This window comes from Candoia aspera, chromosome 1 (assembly GCF_035149785.1).
Source record: "Candoia aspera isolate rCanAsp1 chromosome 1, rCanAsp1.hap2, whole genome shotgun sequence".
Classification (NCBI taxonomy): domain Eukaryota; kingdom Metazoa; phylum Chordata; class Lepidosauria; order Squamata; family Boidae; genus Candoia; species Candoia aspera.
In genome coordinates, this window is record NC_086153.1 from 169,309,969 (window position 1) to 169,331,552 (window position 21,584).

The 21,584-nt window shown below is 38.6% G+C and overlaps 2 protein-coding genes across 20 annotated transcripts in view; one reads left to right on the forward strand and one right to left on the reverse strand.

Annotated features, from left to right (window-relative positions):
* Positions 1-10,330, reverse strand: part of RBM44 (RNA binding motif protein 44) — a 30,859-nt gene extending 20,529 nt beyond the window's left edge. The window contains exons 1-7 of the mRNA XM_063302858.1: positions 10,318-10,330; positions 8,831-8,947; positions 4,629-6,139; positions 3,947-4,002; positions 2,014-2,184; positions 967-1,042; positions 438-528 (exon numbers count right to left, since the gene is read on the reverse strand). Of these exons, the coding sequence (XP_063158928.1) occupies positions 438-528; positions 967-1,042; positions 2,014-2,184; positions 3,947-4,002; positions 4,629-6,139; positions 8,831-8,947; positions 10,318-10,330 (2,035 nt within the window). The remainder of the gene's footprint in view (positions 1-437; positions 529-966; positions 1,043-2,013; positions 2,185-3,946; positions 4,003-4,628; positions 6,140-8,830; positions 8,948-10,317) is intronic.
* A 9,045-nt stretch (positions 10,331-19,375) lies between these two features.
* Positions 19,376-21,584, forward strand: part of LRRFIP1 (LRR binding FLII interacting protein 1) — a 98,259-nt gene continuing 96,050 nt past the window's right edge. For 10 of the 19 annotated variants that reach the window (XM_063317867.1, XM_063317869.1, XM_063317870.1 and 7 more), the window contains exon 1: positions 19,382-19,540. In XM_063317867.1, coding sequence (XP_063173937.1) covers positions 19,433-19,540 — 108 coding nt within the window. In that variant the 5' untranslated portion in view covers positions 19,382-19,432. Of the gene's footprint in view, positions 19,541-21,584 lie in introns of all 19 variants that reach the window. The other 9 variants (XM_063317860.1, XM_063317865.1, XM_063317866.1 and 6 more) reach the window with 4 other exon arrangements.

Below are 21,584 nucleotides of genomic sequence, written 5' to 3' on the forward strand. Positions count from 1 at the left end.
ATAATCGTAAAATAGAATGGTAAGAATGGTAATTAATAATCCCAATAACCTTTTTTTTTCTCCTGGCACCGAGTCAGTCTTGATTCCTGAGGGCTGCTTGGACAAGTCCTGCAGTTTTCTTGGCAAGGTTTTTCAGAAGTAGTTTGCCATTGCTGCTTCCTAGGGCTGAGATAGTGTGACTGGCCCAAGGTCACTCAACTGGCTTTGTGCCCACGGTGGGACTAGAACTCACCACCTCCCAGTTTCTAGCCTGATGCCTTAACCACTACTCCAGACTGGCTCTCTAAACTTTCTTAAATTTACTTTCTCAAACTGGCTAACGTACTTTTTCTCTGTATCAGAAAAGAAACTACATCTGACACTTTAAGTACGGCTAAACTCAAACACTGATAGTTATGAGTTATGGCATAAACTTTATAGAAAGAAGCTGAACTTACTTTTCTCTTCAATACTGTTTTTTCTCTCCTCCAAGTTCTTCTTGGAAAGGCACTGCTGAGGGTCACTGTTTTCATTTTTTTGTGCTGTAATCTATTAAAAAGTCTATGTTGAATTTTGTTTTCTGTGGCACTGTGATTAATTTTTTATATTTAGGCAAATTTCCTGCTCTGTGTTTCTTCATAGTGATCAGTTTTAGACAAATTCTTTGGCTTACATTTATTCTCCTGAGAATTTTCCTCAGAATTATGGTAATAGAATTTGAATTGCTTTTGTTATTTAAATTTCAACACTTGAATATTAGTTTGGAAACTGAAAAGTTTCAGACAAAAAATGAATTAATACATGTTAATACATGTTAGTCAACTTTATTATATTTATTTTCAAGATATAACAGTATACATGCTTCAAGGTATGCAATCAAATAAGATGTGTTGTACTTTAGAATTTGCTTTCAAAATACCTTACTTCAAAAGACCCCAAACAGATAAAAGGTAATGAAATATGCAAAAAACCCAAACGCCAACTCACAAAGTGCAGTGAAGATACTTCATTATCTTGTGACGATAACGTTTCTGATAACGGTTTTCCAGTTCCAAGTGGAGAACTAAAAATTAAGACAGTATTTTAAATACTATAAATGCAGTATTCCATAGGTATGCAAAATACTTTCCAGCCATAGTTTTCTTACTCAACTTCCCTTAAATTACATTTTTATTAGAAACTTCCCCTTTCAGGCATAAATTGTATCCATTCTTGTTCAGGTATGTAAAGTATACTACTGGTATATTTAGCTGTTCTTATAAAACTCATGATACCTGAAAATCATGAAATTTGGGTGGAGACTTTTAAGAAGTACTCACATAAATTGGCACAGATTCAAAAAGGCAGCAAGAACCGTCAAATAACTGGAAATTAAGTTCTATGAGGAGAGGCTGAGAATTAGCTACTGTATGTTTAATCTTGGAACAGAAGACTTAAGGGGGTCCTGGTGGTACCCTTCAAGTACCTGAAAGGATACCATACAACCTATTCTCTGTCATGTGACGTAACTGCCATACCTTCCTGGAAGGCACATCTGAATGGAACGTTAGGAAAAACAGAGAGATGACTGAAGTAACCACACAGAAAACTCTTCGTTTCTGGCTATGACAGTTTTCATTTTTTCACATTGCTTCTGGAACTCAAACATATATTTAAAGGAATAACACCAACAATAGGCTGCAGGGTGAGGATATAAAACTTGGAGACATGGAGAAGGAAACAAGAATGGGAAAAAGCAATATAGGTGATGTGGGGAAAAAACAAAGTAGAGAGAGGCAGGAAGATAAGCAAATACACCCTTTACAGAAGAAAAAATGGAACCATAGTAGCTACTTTGTGGCAACTGGAAACTTTTAAGCATCAAGCATACCCACAATTTGAGAAAGGTACAAAACTGATGCTGTAATCCTATACCTCCTTTCTGGAGTAATACAATGGGACTTTGAGTAAATTTGTACGGAACTGCACTCTTACAACCAAATATTGTGCCTTCTACATAGCAGCTACTTATTTCAAGTGTCATTTCTTACAAACCTGCATATATTTTCCTTTCCTTTCATAAAAAGTCTGCAAGTCTGCCAGCAGTGCTGATGAAACATCTGATAACGAAGTTTTAAAAGCTGCATTTCAGCTTTGATGGCTTTCTGTAGCATTTCTTTACAACAGTTTGGCAAATGATTTATTTCTTTTGATAGCTGCATCATCCTTTCAGCAGAAATATTAGTTAATATTCATACCAAGAAATATGAACTAGAATTATTTTTTTAAACTTTAAAAAAGAATTCCTGTCAACTATTCTCTCAGTGATGGAAGCCAGGTTGGTGTAGTGGTCAAGGTACCAGGCTAGAACCTGGGAGACCGTGAGTTCAAGTTTAAGTGAGTTCATTGCCTTAGGCATGAAGCCAGCTGGGTGACCTTGGACCAGTCACTCTCTCTCAACCCCAGGAAGCAGGCAATGAACTTTTAATTAAATTATTTTTGTGTATTCGATTTGTTTTCAAATATAACTATTCACTTATTCAGATCTAACTGTAACCTTGTTAATTTTGATGGGCTTAGGTTCAGAAGTCTTCCACGAATGGAACAGCTGATGTTTCCGCTAAGAAAGCAAGCTACTGTATTTATGGAAGTGGAAGGAAAGGAGATTTTCACCAGGTTCCTCTAATACTACTTCCCAAGCTGCTCTTTATTCCATCCATCTATCCATCCATCTCACTTCTATAGCCATTATATAGCCATGCATCTCACATAAATGACTCTGGGTGGCTTACAAGATTAAAACAAAGAAACCTTCCAAATATAAGCCCCAGTGCCCAAGGATAAGCTGTTAACCCCACTCACCATCAATAGTAGCAGAACTCATCTACCCCGACCCAAATGGCTGGGGAAAACAGCCAGATCTTCAATGCCTTGCTAAGGCATTAATCCTTCCTAACAGGGTTAGGGCCATCCAAATCTCCAGGGGGATGCTGTTCCACGGGGCAGGTGCTGCCACTGAGAAGGCATGACTCTGGGGTCCAACAAAACGACACTGTTTAATACAGGGGACTCAGAGCTTGTCCTCTCTACTGGATCTGGTGGGGCAGGCAGAAACAATAAGAGAAATGCTTATCTCTCTTATTGCTTCTGCCTGCCCCACCAGATCTAGTAGAGGTTTCTATAAAGGAGGGCTTTATAGGTGATGACCACTACCTTGAATTGTACCTGAAAGTCTAATGGGAACCAGTACAGCTTGCAGGGTAGCAGTGTTACATGGGCATAACAAGAAATGCCAAAAGCTGTCCACAGCACTGCATTCTGGACTAGCTGCAGCTTCTGAGTGCTCTTCAAGGATAGCCCAATGCAGTGTGTGTTACAATAATCTGAACAGGAGGTGACTAAGGTATGAATCACTATGAACAAGGCTTCCTGGTCCAGTAATGGGTGCAATTGATGCACAAGATGAAGCTGTACAAAGGCCTCCCTGGCCATTGCTGTCACCTGCTCTTTGAGCAGTAGCTGAGAGTCCAGGAAGACCCCCAAATTGTACCCATGTAGAGTTAAAGATGGAAAATCCCCAGAACCGGGGGGGCCTTAAAACCCACAGCAACTCTGTTTTGCCAAGGTTGAATTCTCCCCCATCCAGACTCATATAGCATTGTTTGGTCAGCCCAGGAATATGTACAACTGGGCATCATCAGTAGACTGAAGATACTGCACCCCAAGCCAGTGTATGACCTCTCCCAGCAGCTTCATGTAGATATCAAATAGGAGTGGGGAAAGGATAGAGCCCTGAAGTACCCCACTGAGCTTATCCCTGAGAGCATATGGGCAAAGGAAATTTCTGAAAATCTTTCCCATTGATCATTATTAGGAACAGAATCTTACTGTTCAGTCTATGAAGCATTAAGATTTTAAACAAAAACATTTTCGGGAGAGATGGGCGGTGTTAGAAATTTGAAAAACAAACCAACAAACAAATTCATACCTGTATGGAATTTCATTCAAATCTTTGCTACTGCTATTACTCCATTCCATAGGATCCTGGAAAGATTAATTTATTTAAAAAATTATGTATCTGCAAGTGAGTGGTTGATTCGTAACAGTAACTTTTCCCTCCATTTGTTAATTTCCAATCAATCCTACAATAAGTGCTTGACCATGATATACTGAGACAGTCCTACAATTGATGCCACGAAATTCTTCACTGGATTTGTTCAGAAAGCCCTGGTGTGGATACTTAAATCTCCAAAATGAAACCAGGATATGTATTTAATACTCTTTGCCAGAACTGAAATTACTAGAGAAACAGATTTCCTACCACACTTTGATCTGGGAGGCATGCAGTGGGAAAAGGGGAAAAGAAAGACTGTTGATGAGAATTTTAATCTATAATCATAATTACTATCTACTTTATAAATATTTAAAATAGATAAAATTAGCATCTATAAAATCAATATAATCATGGACTTCCGCTTAAAAAGCAAACAAATCTGATACCCCTCCACAATGGGGGGGGGGAGTTCTGCATTACAGTACCTCCCCAAATCTGTTCTGAGCTAAAGTTTCTTTGTACAACCTCACCAGCTCATGCAACATTTTACACAGAATTGTTAGAAGTGCAAATAAATAATTTGCTAAATACAAGCTTCCGAGTATTTTTCAATTACCTCAGGGTTTGACTTCCATCCATGTTTTGATGCATCACTAGTAATACAATCTTCCAATATATCAGATATTGCTATTTGTGAGTCAATCATCTCCACATTGCCAGATATACACGACCAGTCTGTATTACAGGCAACACTTCTGTAGTCAGCCATTACAGGCATTATTTCTGGACCCAGCCATTCCCTGGGCCTACATTTATTCATCATTGTTATCACAGTGTTTTGTGCCTTAGATACCACTGAACTCTTGACATTAATGGCTCGGCTTGTTGTAAAACTAGCTCTAAAATCAGCAGTTGCATCAGTAGCTTGGTTAACTGCACTTCGAAGATTTTTACCAGATTCATGATACATATTTGTGATACGTTTCAATTCTGCGCTAGAAAAATTCTCAGTGCAATTTCCATGATGCTCACAGGAATTGTAGACACAGTTCTCTATGTCAGCATTAACTACAACTGATGGTTTGTAGGCGCATGAATTTGAACCTTCTGGATTATGAGAAACCTGAGGAAAAGGCAGTAAAATTCTCTCCTGGCATAATATGTGTGGATTTCCAGTTTTATTTAGATATATATTTTTAAACATTTCTTTAGTAGTAGGCATAATAGATTTCAGTGCTGTATCAGTAAGAAAATTTACTTTAATCTTTTCTTCTATCTCAGCTTTGCTAGTCAAAAATAATTCCGAATTATTTTTTTCTTTATTAACATGAGATGAATCTTCAACAATACTATAAAACATGCTAAGACTTTCATTTCTTTTTTCATCTAAGTGAATATACTGATTCTCTGTACAACTGACATCTTGAAGCATCTGGGGGAATGTTGCTATTTCTTTGCAATTGTAATGGTCCATAACAATACAACCTGATGTAGAAAATGTATCTTCAACTTTGTTCAATAGCTGCTGGTTATCTGTAACACTACCTTCATTTACCAGTTCATTTTCTTGAAAAATCTCTGAATTCTCTGTTTCCTGCCTATATGAACAGTCACAATCAACATAATCTTGTTCTTCAGTGCTGTGGTATTCTAACTGGGAGTCATCATCGAAATAATTGCATTTGTATTCACTCTCATTCTCCTTAAAATAGGAGGAATCTGTATTAATTTCTATTCCATTTGTATTTTCCACTGCACTTGAAATGTTGTGTTGCTGTTCATGTACATATTTAAATTCTTCATTGAGTGATGAACTAAAGTAACTTAGGTTCTCTTTTGTTAAGTTTAAACATGAGGCACTTAAGTAACATGACTGGCTTGAAATTGAATACTTGGCTCCTGTTTGAAGATCACTGCAGGTATTATCAAGCTCATATTTTTGGAAACGTGCTGGCTCTTGTGATACATTCAAGATGGGTGATGTATCTGCATCTTTTTCAACTCTGTGTTCCATGATCCCAGTTTCAGGGTAGTTATTTGAAGCAATTACATTAACGGCAATTTTATTAAATGTATTTTTCTCAAAGCTGCTTGAGAGGTGATGGGATTTAACTATTGCCTTTCCACCTGTTTAAAGGCAAGATAAACTCATTATAAAAATAAGGATTAGTGGTTTGTTAATTGCTGGATTTTGGTAATTAAAACATACAGAAAACAAGCAGAATAGCAGGAGACCAAGTACATACAGGGCAAGACTAATTAATTGGAAGTTTGTTTTTCTCTCCTAAGCTTCTAAGAGTAATTACTTTTATATTTAGGACTATAATGTACAGCTCCTGAACCCTTACAGAATATTTAATGAGTTATTTTAAAATTTTATATCTGCACAAATCAGTTTGAAACTATTTTTGCAGAACGTTTCTATAGCAAACATATATAATTAAGCTTTATTTTATAATAACATTCCATGCAACAAAAATTATATCTGCAAAATTGTGACAAAAGGTGACAAATCCTCTGAAGATAAAAGTTTAACTCACCTGAAGGAATATGAATAATATCAGGCTTCTCTTGAACTTCTAGTCTGTGGGCATTCATTTCAGAATCACTATGGCCACAGCAACAGCTTTCCCTTTGATGGTTAATAACAGGTAAGAAGGAAGATACTACCACTAATGGATTTGATGTATCTACAGTCACAGGACTATAGATTTCAGATAAATATTGTCTTTGATGAGAACACAAAAGTGCCTCAGAATAAGTAAATCTCTCATAAAATTGAAAACTTTTATTATGGTCATTGACCAGTAGTTTGTGTACAGCTTCATCTGAAAAGTGATAAAATGAAGTAAAAGAATTAAGAGGAACAGAAAGAGGAAACTGTGTGAATACATTAATATGAAGTACAAATAAAATATAAAGTGAGCTGAAGAATAATAGTGTGGTCTATAGGATACTAAGCAAAATAAATTCTCTCATAAAGTGAATAATCTCCTATAAACCATGGCCTTGTATTTTTTTTTTTTTAAAAGGATAAGCATAAGTTTTCATTAAAATAAGGCAGAGATCACATAGAAAGAACCAGTTTGGTGTAGTGGTTAAGGCATCAGGCTAGAAGCCAGAAGACCGGGAGTTCTAGTCCTGCCTTAGGCACGAAGCCAGCTGGGTGATCTTGGGCCAGTCCTCAGCCCTAGGAAGAAGGCAATGCCAAATCATTTCAGAAAAATCCTGCCAAGAACACTTGTCCAGGCAGTTACCAGGATTCAGCACTGACCTAAAGGGGCCAAAATAATAATAATCATATACTTCAAATATAATATGCTAATTTATAGTTCATGGAAAAGAAAGAAATGTACAACCTTAAAATTTATAATAAGTAGAACATCACATACACACATATTATACTTTCTCTATGGAAGTCTATTTAGACTAAGTATGATTAAGTATACACAGGACTTCAACTGAAGTCATTTTACGTTCCTTTTAAAAGTTATGATCTAAAGTACTACTTATGCTGAAAGCCTTGAGTGGGCCTACCTAAAACAGAAATTTAATGTCTCCCTCCTTGAACAATATGCTCAATTAGCATAAAGTGGAGAGAATCCCTTCAGTTTGAGGTGAAACTTGCTAATGCAGATTTACTCAAATTGGTGTTCTCCAGGTATCTTGGATTACATTTCACTTCCCTAGCCAGCAAGGCCACTGGATTTACGGAGCTGATATCTGGAGGTCATCAAGTTAAGGAAAGATGCCTAGCATTAAGGCATGCAACTCTGGATCTTTGCCACTGTCAGTCAAATTCTAGTATTCTCACACATGCAGTTTAAAAGGAATATAGTCAATTATATATTTGTGAATACTTAAGATTTTATATTCAATACCATGGTACTTCTACTAGAGTTTATCTTCATTATACATTATTTTCTACATAACATATAACATCCAATGGTATTATGGATTACAGCTACATCTTCAGCACATACCCTATTAATGCAAAACAGTCTGCAGTGAGATGTGGATCACACTGCTCTAATTAAGTGGTTTTAAAACATGTTATTTTTGCATTAACTAGTTCTTGGTCATAAATGCTCTGACATCTATCAGTAAAGTTAGGAGTTTTGAGAGGATTCTAATATACTCCTTTCAAGTAAAAAATCAATCAGGCCCAATGATTTAAACTGTTACCCCATGTAACACAACTGAGTCAGGCTGTGACTTCATCTTCTAAGACTTAGAAAGGAAAAGTACTATAATGGCAGGCCATTTTTATTAGTGTCAATTTGTCTTTGCACTACAAAGTCTTCACACAGCAGCTTAAAGTGCTCTCAAAAGCACCTAAAAGATAAAAATTTCCCTTAAATCTCAACATGGCTCAGTCTTAGTTACCACATATACTTTCCCCCTTTGCCAACATTTTCCTTTCTTTAAATCAAGTAAGTGATAGAAAATACTGGCGACGCCTTTAGAATAACTTAAGGGAGATGGGCCATAAACCCTAAAACACCATCTGCGCCTCAGACAGCAAGAAATTAGCGCTTCTGAGAGATGGCGAACCACGTTATATCTACAACATACTTAAAGGAAGCAATTTGATTTTACCCATGTTACCTTCCGGGAAAAGCTTCCTAAAATTCATTATGCGCTTCCTTTCTGATGCAAACCATTTACAAACTCGATCATCATACATTCTGTTTCAACTTCCAATACACTGAAACCTCCCACGGTAGCACATTCCGACAGGAAAAGGAAAAACTTCGAAATCCTGCGGAGGGGGTTCAATTACAACGTACCAACAGCACACTAGAAAACCAACCCAACGCCTGAGGCCCACGTGCCGCACCGGCTCTTTATAGAGGACGTTCGCCTCCAGCCAAAACGCCATTGGCTGATTCTTGGACGCTCTGCCCCGCGGATTGGTGCAAACGGGCTCGTGCTCTATGGGAATGAGAAGATTTGTCAAGCGTGACGGGCTCTAGGGCGGACTTGCGGGTGTCTCCTCGTTTGGTCTGTTCTTGCATTTACCGCTAATCCGGACAGTGGCCGTGTTACGCAGCGAGGCCTACAGTAGTATGAAAGCTAGCTCTTCTGGAATAAGCGTCCAAATACCTAAATGCTGGCCAGCTGCCTCTTTTTAAATTTACTAAGTGCGGGCTTTAAAAAAATAAAATGTCCACCTTTAATGCTGGTCAATAATCTTTTTGCTTAGTTTTTAAGTAAATTTATGGAGAGGAACAGCAGTGTCTTAAATATAGTATGAAAAGAAAATATCATTAAGCTTCTTAAGCATGTTCACCTCTGAAAGAAAATGTGGAGAATCCAGAGAAAAGACAGCAACCTTTCCTGGTGGTGTATTAAAGAGTAATCTCAGGAGTGGAAGGGAACAGCAGCCGCCCTCAAGTAAAGGAGCAGTCTCCACGAATCCTGCTCAATTGTCTGAAACAGAGACCTTCTAGCCAATCCAGAAGTAAGATTGTGTTTTATGACTAGTGTATAAATTTATTCCCAAACAGTCTGCTGTGAACAATCATGCTACATTCAAGGAGGTCAGTAAAATCAATATGATTAAACAGAGAGGAAATTGAGTTGTTTGCTTATCATTTTGTAATGCCAGAATGGAGCAAAGGAGTCTGTAGGTTCTACATCTTCAAAAAACACGTATTTTAGTTGGCAATTCATACAATGCTCTACTGTCTCCAAAGCACCTTATATTATATGTTTCTCTTAGAATTCTTCCAAGCAGAGATTACTCTTAGCTTTTTATGTTCCTGTTGTCAAAGAATTGGCTTGTCTTGTGCCTTCACAACTTTTGTAACTAAAAGAAAAAAATAGGAAAGAGAGATGGGAAAATAAAGTGAGAAACACAGACGGACAGACAAGCAAGAAAGGAAGACAACAGAAAGATGTGGAAAAAAAACAAAATAGAAGTATGAAGAGAAAAAGGGGAAGATAGCTATTATGGAAAGACAGTGAAAGTCTAATTTATTAAATGAAACATCAATCTGTGTGATTCATCTGAAACCACCATCACATCACAAAATGTGCCCACTGTGAAAAGTAAATAATACAGTCGTAGTTCTGATTAATTTTGGAATTCTTGTGAAGTAAAAATATCTGGTGTACAGGTCCTCACAGAATCTGTTTTACAGAGGATGCACCTGAAACTAGCATCAATCATAGGTCTATCATCATCTAATTATCTGCAACAACCATGCATCTGAGGCTTTCTGTTATTGCTCTGGTGCAAAAATTTGGACCAAGGAACATGGGGAAACAACTGGATCTCCATGATTTTATGTGGAATCTACCTGAAATCACCATCATGACATATAAAGCATCTTTCTGCACAGAATTAGCTGTTACAATCATAATGCATCTGCTGATTTGGGGGGAGGGGTCATCTTAGTGCAAGAACACCAACCTGGCTTTCTTCCTGAATGTTTATACCAATCAACCAGAATCTACATATCCATGATTGCTTTGGTCAGTGATGTATGCTAGAAAAATGAATGGGAAGAATGAGGCCATCTGATTTTATTAGACTTGTTAGTAACAGTTGTATTCCAACCGATCATATCCTTATAGAGATTATGATTATCCTTACAGAGGTTATGATATAGGTCTTGGTGTAGCAATGATTGGTAATATTTGGAAGTAGCATTATGTTATGTACTCCTCCAATCCTGAAACTTAAGAGGAGATCCTTGGCCTGCAGAGTTCAGGAGGGAACAGACTGTCAACCACCTATGAGTGAATCAGGTTCAGCACAGATGATTGCTGATTCAAATAGGAAAGAGTCAGAACTTGACGTTGAGAGAGTACAAAACCCAAAATCATGCTGCCAGCTTAGGGAGGAGCAGCGGAGGTTGGCATGAATACTTAAAGAGGAAAGGGTGTGCAGTTCTCTGACTGGACAAAGCCATGAATCCTACCTTTGTAAATTTGTGAGCCGGATCCCCCTCCCATAGTTGGAAACAACTCTATGCTATACCTGCACTTTTCTGGTTTCACACTACTGATTTCTCCTGCCTCATTGCCCTGCAAATGGATCTTTAACTAATGACCTCTGGACTGGATATTATGCAACTCTTCAGCTCTAGACTATCAGATGGCAGCAGACCTGTACAACTTGGCTGTGTCTAAGCCCCAGGCAACAGATTCTTTCTCTGTAGTTCTTTTTTGCCTAATTGGCAACTCTCAATTCTAATGTAATTTGCTAGCTGATTTATGATAAAGCTAATAAAACTGGTAGAAATGTACAAATTGTGCCCTCCTTGTTTGTTGCTTAGCCTCTGCAGAGCATCTTTCAAATGAAGGAGCAGTATTAGTGAATCCTACAATCATGGAATTGTGGAGTTGGAAGAAATCACAAGGATCATCAAGTCCAACAATCCGAAATGTGTAGGAAAACCAATTAAACCATCCTGAAGAGGAAGTTTTCCAGCCTCTTATAAAACTTTGGGATAGAGAACTCACAACCTCCATAGACAGCCTGTTTTACTGATCATACTGTGATTTTTTTTCTTTATTTAACTGAATTTTAGATAGCTGTAACTTATACCCATTATAATATACACCAACACCTACACCTCTTTATCTCCCCCCCCCCCATGATCATGATTTGACACTTGGCAACTGGCTTGCAATTATGACAGTTGCAGCATCCTGAGGTTACATGATCCCCATTTGCAACCTTCAGTGCCAGCTTCCCACAAGTAAAGTCAATGGGGAAGCCAGCAGGTGGTTGTAAGTTGCTCCTGCCACTTTTTTGTCCACCCGCCCACTCTCCGTAGTGCCTGCTGCAGCACCTGCCCATCCATACTCGGTAACACAAACACCTGTTCTAACCTATAAATACAGTATCCTTCTGGATATCTGGTGCCTAGAATCGTACACAGTACTGTAGGTATGCAGAGTAGAGGAAATAAAGATTTCAATCCATCTTTGATACAGCATTTCTAATGCAGACCAGAATCGTTAGCTTCTAGCAACTGTCTGACATATTGCTTCATGTTCAGCTTGTTGCTAATGACCACACCCAAGTCCTTTCCCAATGTAGATGTTCTCCAGTGTTTCTAAATTTGGAATAAGCAGTGAGCCTTTCACTTCCTTTGTCTTCCTGTTGCTGATATCATACTTGAAAAAAAATTCTTGCTGGATTTTGTCTCAGTTGCTAGTCATCTAAATTTTTGCCTTTCTGACCTCACTCCTGCATTTTTTAAACTGAAGGTTTTGTTGGAATTATCAGGGGTCAACTCAGCATTGTCTCATAAGCATGAGGGGATCTCTCTAGTAAATGCATCTCTATTGTGCTTGTGGGATGTCACCTGCGTCACCTGATTTCCACTTCCTCCTTCTTCTTGGGCTTGGGGATTAACAATCTCCATTACCCTTCTGGCAGACGGGCAAGCAGGAGGTGCTGCAGAATGCAGCTCTCGTCACTCTCATCTTGCTTGATGCAGATTTTCTATTTCCATAGAAAGTGTCTACAAAGAACTAGTACTTTCTACTATGAAGCTTCTTGTATCCAGATCTACTGAATAAAAGTAAGCTATCTCTACTTTTCTTCATCTAACTACTATGTGAAGACTGAATTTATTTCTGAAAGTAATTAAGCTTAATGTGCAAGTTCCTTTTTTGGTTCACGCTTCTACTCTGCAAGATTGCTGTTAGCTGCTTGGAGTTCTTTTATTAACCTTTAAAAACTCCATCAGCTTTCTTATCAAAGCTGCATATTGGCAACCACTATGTTTAATAGTTATATGAACTTCTTCATCTATCTGTAGATCAGGATTTCTCAACCAGGGTTCCGTGGAGCCCAAGGGTTCCACGAGAGGTCACTAGGGGTTCCCTGGGAGATCACAATTTATTTAAAAAAATTATTTCAAACCTGGAAAACTTCACATTAAAGAGGTAAGTTTCATTCTTTATTTTTAGTTTATGAACACTGTTAATGAATATATACAGGCCTACATATGAAATGCATACAGTATAATAATTTTGTAATTATGTAAATTTAAAATAAAAAAATTCAATTAATAGGATTAGAATATTGTTTCTGGCTATTTGTGGGGCTGCAATATCTTCAGTTTGGCTATTTGTGGGGTTGCAATATCTTTTGACATGTAGATACAGGGTTGCATATTAAGCTCCATAATTTTCTCTTCTGTAAAGTAATTTTATATGTTCTTTACAAAATAATAAGCATATATGCAGTAGGTATATCTCAGGACTTGGAAATTTAATGTTAAGAGTATTGGGAGACATGAAATAAGGAGTTGTAATGTACATTTGGTATAATGGTTAAGGCATCAGGCTAGAAAGCAGGAGACTGTGAGTTCTAGTTCTGCCATGGTACCTTGAATGACCTTGGATGAGTCACTCTCTCAAAGCCCTAGGAAGCAGGCAAGGGCAACCCACTTCTGAAGAACTTTACCAAGAAAACTTCAGGCAAGTTGCCAGGAGTCAAGACTGACTCCAAGGCACCAAAAAAAAAAAAAAAAGGTACATCGTGAATGTCAATACAGTAAAAGACAATTTGACCTATTTATTTGTTTGTTTGTTGTACTCTGGCTTTACTTAGAGTTGAAGTTATAAGAGCTGAAAGCAGCATATCCTACCACCCCTCCTATTTTTCTCCGCAACAACTTTGTGAAACATACTGGGCTGAGAGAGAATCTGGCCCAAAGTCACCCAATGAGTTTCCATTGCTGAGGGTGGATTTGAACCTGAATTTTTCCACTTCTAGTCCAACACCTTCACCTATACTCCACATTGGTTCTTACCATATGCCATATTTCTATGGATATAAAATGTATAGATATAAAACAACAACAACAACAATGGTAACAATTTCCTATCTAGCCAGTAAGTATATAACAGCACCCCTGCTGAAGCAGGTCATCTTAGTTCAGTAATTTCTTTGTCCCAGTGGCCAACCAGAAGCCTCAGGTGTGCTCTCCAGCAAGAGATGGAGACATTGCTCTAATTTTTGCAATGGGGAGGGGTGTTTATATATTTGAAAAGGGAGAGGGAAAAGGCAAATTGCTACCATTTCCATGAAGCCGCCAGGAATCAATCTCACCTAGGAGATTTTACCTTATACTCTCTTTACCTAACTTTGATACCGTGTATCAGCGGTTAAGAAACTGGAAATCAGTGAAAATGGACACCATGTGCTTTATGACTATAATATGCAAGAATGGTGCGATATCGTCTTTATCAATTATACAATGTTCAGAAGAACTAATCTTTCTTTTTATATTTGAATAAACCTACTGCAAGGAGTCTGATTTGAAGAACTGTTTAAAAATAGTAGTGTCAGATATTAGTTTATAGGCTTCATTTTCCATTTTTCTGTTCCATAAAATAATTCAAATCAGTGTTTTTCAAACTTGGCAACTTTAAGATGTGTGGAATGCTGGCTGGAGAATTCTGGGGGTTGAAGCCCACACACCTTAAATTTTCCAAGTTTGAAAAACACTGATTTAAATGTTAATAATCCAATAATATGTCATGTAACACTAGCTTTGTTTAGTACTTGAGAACTGTACACTCTTATGGCTTCTTCCCTTTTCCTCTTTTTTTTTGTATATAAAAAGAACTCCCTTCAGAACTTCAGTTTCTTATGAAGAAAGTACTCATTAAATAATAATGTCCTTGGGTTGTTCTGTAATGGAGGAACACTGTTGCAGTACCTTGTATGCTTGCTCTATATTTGGAATTGTGAGAGGCACATTTCATTCAGCCACTGAATACAGAAATTAATCCTCCTTTCAGTCATGCAGCTCCTCCTGGCAGCTCCTCCATTAAGAAATAACTTCTGCAGCTGAATGTCTTTTTTCTCCATATAAGCCTCTTATGGACTTTAGGGGAATTCTCACTCTCATGAGGAATCTGTGCAATAAAAATGGATTCCCATTATCCATGTTGCATCAGTGTGTGAGACACTGTGAGATCATGTTTCCTCAGAGCTTAAATGCAACTTTTATACTTATAGCAATCAGTTATGTGGACAGTAACATGGGACTGCTATAGATAATTAACATGTAGAACTCATTTCCCTAGTGCTCCTCAGAACTCTACTCCCTTCCCTGTTAGTTAATCTCATCCAGGCCCAAGTAGAGGAGGAAGAGGCACAATACAGTGGTTGGCACTATGCAGTCAACTCCCAGAATTCCTCAACTTGGACCATGCTGGCTGGCAATAGTGGGAGTTGTAGCTGAGCAGCAGCAGCCGCAGCCACCGCTGCCGCTGCCAGTCTAGTGCTTATTTCCTCATAAAGTCAGACCTTTGCATTTTCCCATGTTCGTATTTTCATATTACAGTACTGATAAAAAAAACAACAGATATTCATGCCATAACCTATAGAACCTTTTCTTTTCTTGGTATTGTAATTTAATCTGTTAAACTTTTCCAAAATTGGCCTTTGCCTCAAAATCCCTACTCACTTCATACTGATTATTTATTTTTTGAAACAGTTATGACTCAGGGGGCAACGCCACTCAGCAAAGTTCCATTCTCAGATAGGTATTAAAGGGCACACAGTAAGCTGCAGAACGAAGGTTTCAGAGAATGAAGGGAACTAGTACCAGTGAGTTCAGAAATTTAGCTGTGCATATGAAGTATGCAAGTCTCACAACAATCTACTAAATTTAGGTAAAAATCTGGAAAAGAAATCCCCCCCCCCTATTTGTGAATCATTTGCCATAAAAACAAGTCTGTTTTTGTCCAGCTTTCTCTAACCAATTCTGTCCAGACAAGTTGGATAATGTCTCCCAGAATTTTGAGCCACATCTCCTTGAATTTCTGGAAGGTACTAGAGTAGGAAAAAAACTAAGCTACAAAGGCTAGTTTTTACTGAGTTGGATTATACTTGTAGAGCATCAGAAACCTTGAAGTAAGGACTCAGGTAAATAGATCCAAGTGCTTTATTCCCTACATCATCTCTCAGACTGAAATATTAGTTCAATTTCTGTTAGTATCCAACACCATTCATATTGTGTAAAAAGACAGGTCTGCAGCATTTCAGTCTAGTTGGGGACTAGAAGAACCAAGAAGGACAGGAGGCTTGTATGTAAAACATAGATGAAAAACAAGCATAGGCTGCTTGGCCTCATTTTAGATACCCAGTTTCTGTTTTTTTGTCATTTATTTATTTATTTATTCTTCAAATTTAGTCACTGCCTATCCCACTCAAAATATGGCTCTGTTTCTGGTTTTTGCTTAGTAATATCTGGATTATTTGAACATTTGTTTTTGCCCAAATCAGAACCCAACTATAACCTTTCACAAGGGTAGGCTGTAGAACTTACTACTTCAAACTGCATATAGAGGTTTACATATGAAAAGTTATCACTTTATCTAGCAGTGTGTCTAAGGGTGTATTGGTGATTATGTCCAACAAGAGCTTTCTCCCTGGTGCCTACTTAAATATGTGACTGTTAGCAGAGGTCAAGATACTTGCCGTTTTAGGGTTCATGGGTGGGTAATAGTAGTTAAGGTAGCCCTCACTTAACAACCATTCGTTAAGTGATGGTTCAGACTTAAATGGTGTTGAAAAAACTGAATTATGACTCTGATCCTCACACTTATGACCATCACGGTGTCCCTGCGGTCACGTGATCACGATTTGGGCACTTGGCAACCAGTTTGCATTTATGAACATTGCAGAGTCCTGTGGTCACATAGTCGCCATTTTTTACCTTCCTGGCCACTTCTGGCAAGTAAAATCAATGGGGAACTGCGTGATTTGCTTAACAGCTATGTGGTTCGCTTAATGCCCGTGGTGATTTGCTTAATGATTGCCGCCAAAAACGTTGTAAAATTGGGTCAGATTCGCTTAATGACAGCTTCTCTTAGCAACTGAAATTCCAGACCCAATTGTGGTTGTTAAGCAAGGACTACCTGTAATATAATTTGTCAAAAGCAAAGAGCAGGAATTTTTCGGGGTTAGGTAAATGGCTCAAAAATGAGAAGGAAATTCTCCGAAGTTTCATAGGGCCTGGTGAACAGGGATTCTTTCTTGGCTTATTGATTTAAATACTGTCAGGTGACTAACATGGTAGAACTCAGCACCTGGGTGCCCTGAGACCACCTATCCTGTATAGATTCTGCCCACTCAATCGAAGGATGCAGAGAAATGACAGCTGAAGGTCCCCACTTATTGATAGGTGCGGCAGGGGGAGGACCCAAAGTGGACATTCTCTATGCGGGCTCCATTGTCTGGAATAGCTTGGCCAGGGGGCAAGGGTAGCTCCCACTCTCCTGGCTTTCTGGAAGCTTGTAAAAATGTAGCTGCTCCAGAAGGCCTTTGAGGCATGAGTATTGTAGAGCTCCTGGTGCCAGAATTATTATTATTATTATTTATTATCTGACTCTGGGCGGCTCACACATAAAAACATTTTTAAAAACTACAATAAGAGGCAAAAATAAAAAAACAAAAGTTTGCGAGGATGTGCAAGAACTGGGCAGGATTTTAATAATAATTATATTTTCTTTTATTGTATATATTATTATTGCATTAGCTGCAGCTGTTGCTTTTGTATGTTGCTTAGAGTGGCCTTGGCTGGAAAAAAAAAGATTCATAAGTAAAGAAATTGTTTAGTGCCCTTAAAGCAAAATGCTCAGTCAACTGATTTAAAATAATAGTGGCACAGGAGCTAAGAGCAAAATTTGGCTCTGGGAACCTTAGTACAACACACATATTGTATACATATACATTTTGTTTGCCACACATATATACATACTAAAGCTACACAATGCTTTGAATTCAGTTCCCAAAAAGTACTTCAAATCATGAAAAGGTGTGAACATATGATCAGTCTGCAATTCCTTATAGCAACTGTGTCTTCATTGAGGATCACATAGCAGCTGCAAGGAGCAGCTGCGCTGGCCTGGGAAAAGAGATGTACTTTAAGGAGTTGCACATAGGTACTATGCTCACACTCAGACATACTCTAAAGAACCTTTTTGGAACAGAATCTGAATTGCTACACAGGCCTATTATACATGCCCATATACACATAGGAAAAGCTTCAAGTATTTTATCTTTACAGGGACAATAAAACAGGAATCTACAGGTTAATAAGCAAAACCTTACATTGGTCAAGTATCTCATGTCCAAGAGAATCTATCTGAAAGTAAAACTCTGGAATTGTTTGCATAATACTAACCATGGTGATGATATAACAACTGAAATGGAAAAATGTCACAGAATCTACAGAACAAGTAATTTTTAATATTATTACTTACTAGATTCATATCTCAGATTTATTTATAATTCATATTTTAAAAAGTGCCTATCTTTTCAACAACTTTGGGTATCTTTCTTCAGGAACTCTCCCTTCATGGCCCTAAGTTACCAAGTGAGTTTCCATGGCAGAGGTGGACATGGCCTAGCCCTGATCTAATACTTTCTACACTACATGGGAATGCTTTAAAAGGTATTATCATCCAGGATTCTGAGAGCCAGTTTGGTCTAGTGGTTAAGGCAATGAGCTAGAAAATCAGGAGACTGTGAGTTCTAGTCCTGCCTTAGGCATGAATGCCGGCTGGGTGACCTTGGGCAAGTCACCTTCTCTCAGCCCAACTTGGTGCAATGTAGACTAACCTCCTCGTGGCGCAACGTGACTTGTCATGGATAAATAGTCTACACATCTGGCTGCTGGACCTCACAAGGATTTCCCAGCAAGAAAAAGCAGCATGAACACCAAACTGCTATGCCATATGATAAAAAATAAATAAATCCAGGATTCTAGTATTTGCAAGTCTATCCCTCTATACCCCTCTTTTTTAACTCTCTCAACTCTTTCCAGTGTTGAAATTGTATTTCCCAACAGTTTTAAGAATTGCATGTTCTCACAAATGTACAGCAACTAATTTAAAACCAGTTAAATAAAAAAAATGTATTGTTGAATTCTTACACTTCGTTGCTCACTCTACATTTCAATAAAGGGTTTTAAATAAAGGACTGCAACATTGACAAGGGTTATACTTGTATAAATTTAGAGCCTCAAGTAGTCTATTTCAGGTCAAACCCGTGAAAACATATAAGGAAACATTTTTTGGGCTGCAAAAAGCCGATGGCTAGATGGCAGGCAAGAAATGTCTCTTTTCTGTGCCTTGTCGGAATTCCTCTTAGGGACAAGCACTATCGGAGTCCGTATTACGGGGTCCGAAACACTCAGGATGCACGTTGGTCTTAATTTAGAAATGGTTCATAAAAAAAAAAAGAAGGATGACACCCTAGCCAATGTTCACGTACTTCTCTCCCTTCCTGGAAGGCGAACCTTTCGCTCGGGTTTGCACCGCCTTTTGCGGAGGTTCATCGGCCGGGCCACGCCCCCCACCGTCAGTATCCCTTGCGCGCGTGCGCAGCGTGTCTGATCCCTCACGCCCGAGGACTCGGCCAGCGGCGGTGGGATGGAGAGTGCGGGGGCAGCGCCGCAGGGAGCCGCGGGGCGCAAGAGGGTCCCCAACCGGGAGAGGCCCTCGGCCGAGGACGATGCCCTCAACCAGATCGCTCGCGAGGTACGGCAGTGCCGGGGCCGGGTGGCTTCGTCCTTTCCCTTCTTCTTTCCGTCTTGGGAGCTTCCCCTGAACCGCGGCCGCCGCTCCCTGGTCCGCCGGAGGGCCTCCCCTCCGCCGAGGGCGACCGTGGCGGGTGGGACTGGGCGGTGCCCTCCCCCTCCCGGGGGTCCGGCCGCGGCGTCTCCCGTCACGCCCCTTCCCCTCGTAGGTTTCTGCTCCGCCGTCTCGCCTCTTCCTCTGGACTTCCGGGCGGCGCGGTGGGGGGGAAGGACGGGGCTTCCGCCTCTCGTTCCTTTGAACAGCCGAGAGTTAGGGTTTAACGCTCCTCTTGAAGTTAACGGGACGTAGTGTTAACGCGACCAACTGGTGCGAGTGAATGAATGAATTTTTATGCGTATGTGTGTTTTTCTACCCATTTGTCCGTGTTACCTCTGGTTTCTTCCATTGTTGCATGTACTTTTTGCAGTTCCATATGTTTTTTTCCATTAGTGATTTATATTGCATTTACTGTATCAACATACAGTACACGGTAATGCTGTGGATGGTAGTACATATACCGTGATAAACCTGTTACTTTTTAAATTTCATAACTTTAATATGCATACTATTTTTCTGTTAATAGTCTTACATTTGTCTAGTAGTGTATCAGAGATTAAGACACATTAGGGTGAAGTTGAACTAGTTCATCTAACAGCAAATGGTAACAGTAACAATACCATAAAAACCTTTGTTTGGTGATTTGTTGTATACATTTGTATACATACATATATAATTTATATATTCTGAATCAAATACTATAAATATCATATACAGTCTATATTTGTTATTCATCTTTTTGAGAAGGAGACGAGAAAGCATTTTTTCATATGCTACAATCAACATGCAGTTTTATTATTCTTTCTAACATAGCTAAAAGAATAGAGTTAGAAGTGGTCACATGGAATTAGCAGATCCAACTCTCTGCTTGGTGCAGGAATTGAAATACAGTAAATGCATCCTTGATATCTCACATTTCTCAAAGGCTTATTTATTTAATAGATTTATAGACTCCATAGGGACATAAAGGTTTGGCCATACCATCATCATGTTCCTTCAGTACCTAGAGTGAACTTATTTGGCACTGGAAGTTCATCTTGTTTTTAACTTTTTAACCTTTCCTTCTCTTCATAATTGCCTGGTAAATCATATATTGTTTTGTTGGGTAAAACTGAGCCAAAGTAGGACTTAAGCAGCACTATTTTTTCTTCATTATTGACATTATTAATATTATTATTTTGGTATCTTTATTGACTAGATGGTATAGTGATTGATTCCTCATCCTTTTATTTTCAAAATATCTAAAGGAGTCCTTTTTTTTTTCTTAGCCCTGTTCTGAGGTTTAGTTTTCTTAAACATCTCTGCAGTTCTAGGCCAACTGTACATACTTATTATTGGTGATTTGTTAATTTTTAGTATTTCCTGCTTGTATCCTTTTTCAGATCTTCACTAAACTTATTGTTTAACCACACCTTTCTTTTTATTTCTCACAGGAATTGCTTGCAACCATGTTTTTAGTATTCCTTTTTTGAGCAATCCCTGTCTACCTTCAGGAACTTTTCCCATTACTTCTGCCATGGAATCCTAGTTATCACTGCTCTGAATGTATTATGATTTTTTGAAATACTGAGATTGTTAAGGAGGTGATAAGGAGCCCTTCTATTTCCAGACTACCTATCTAATATTGCATCACAAAGACTAAATCAGTACCTTCAAAGGTTGCATATTGAGGCAGCTCCATAGTTGTCTTAGAGACCATGAAGTGATGAGACAGCAGTAGCTCTCAGTCTCTTTTGATAATACTGAAACTCATGCATGAGTTGTATATTGCTGTTGGGAATGTGTTAAGTTGTAATCATGTTTATTCTATATGTACAAATGGCCATTTTTTAAGCTAACAGTGTCGTTATTTCTGGTAACCCTTAGTGGACTTTTGCTATTCAGGACTGAAACATCGAGGCTTTAAGGATTTGTTTATAGATAAGAGATGGGACATGGGAAGAAGAGA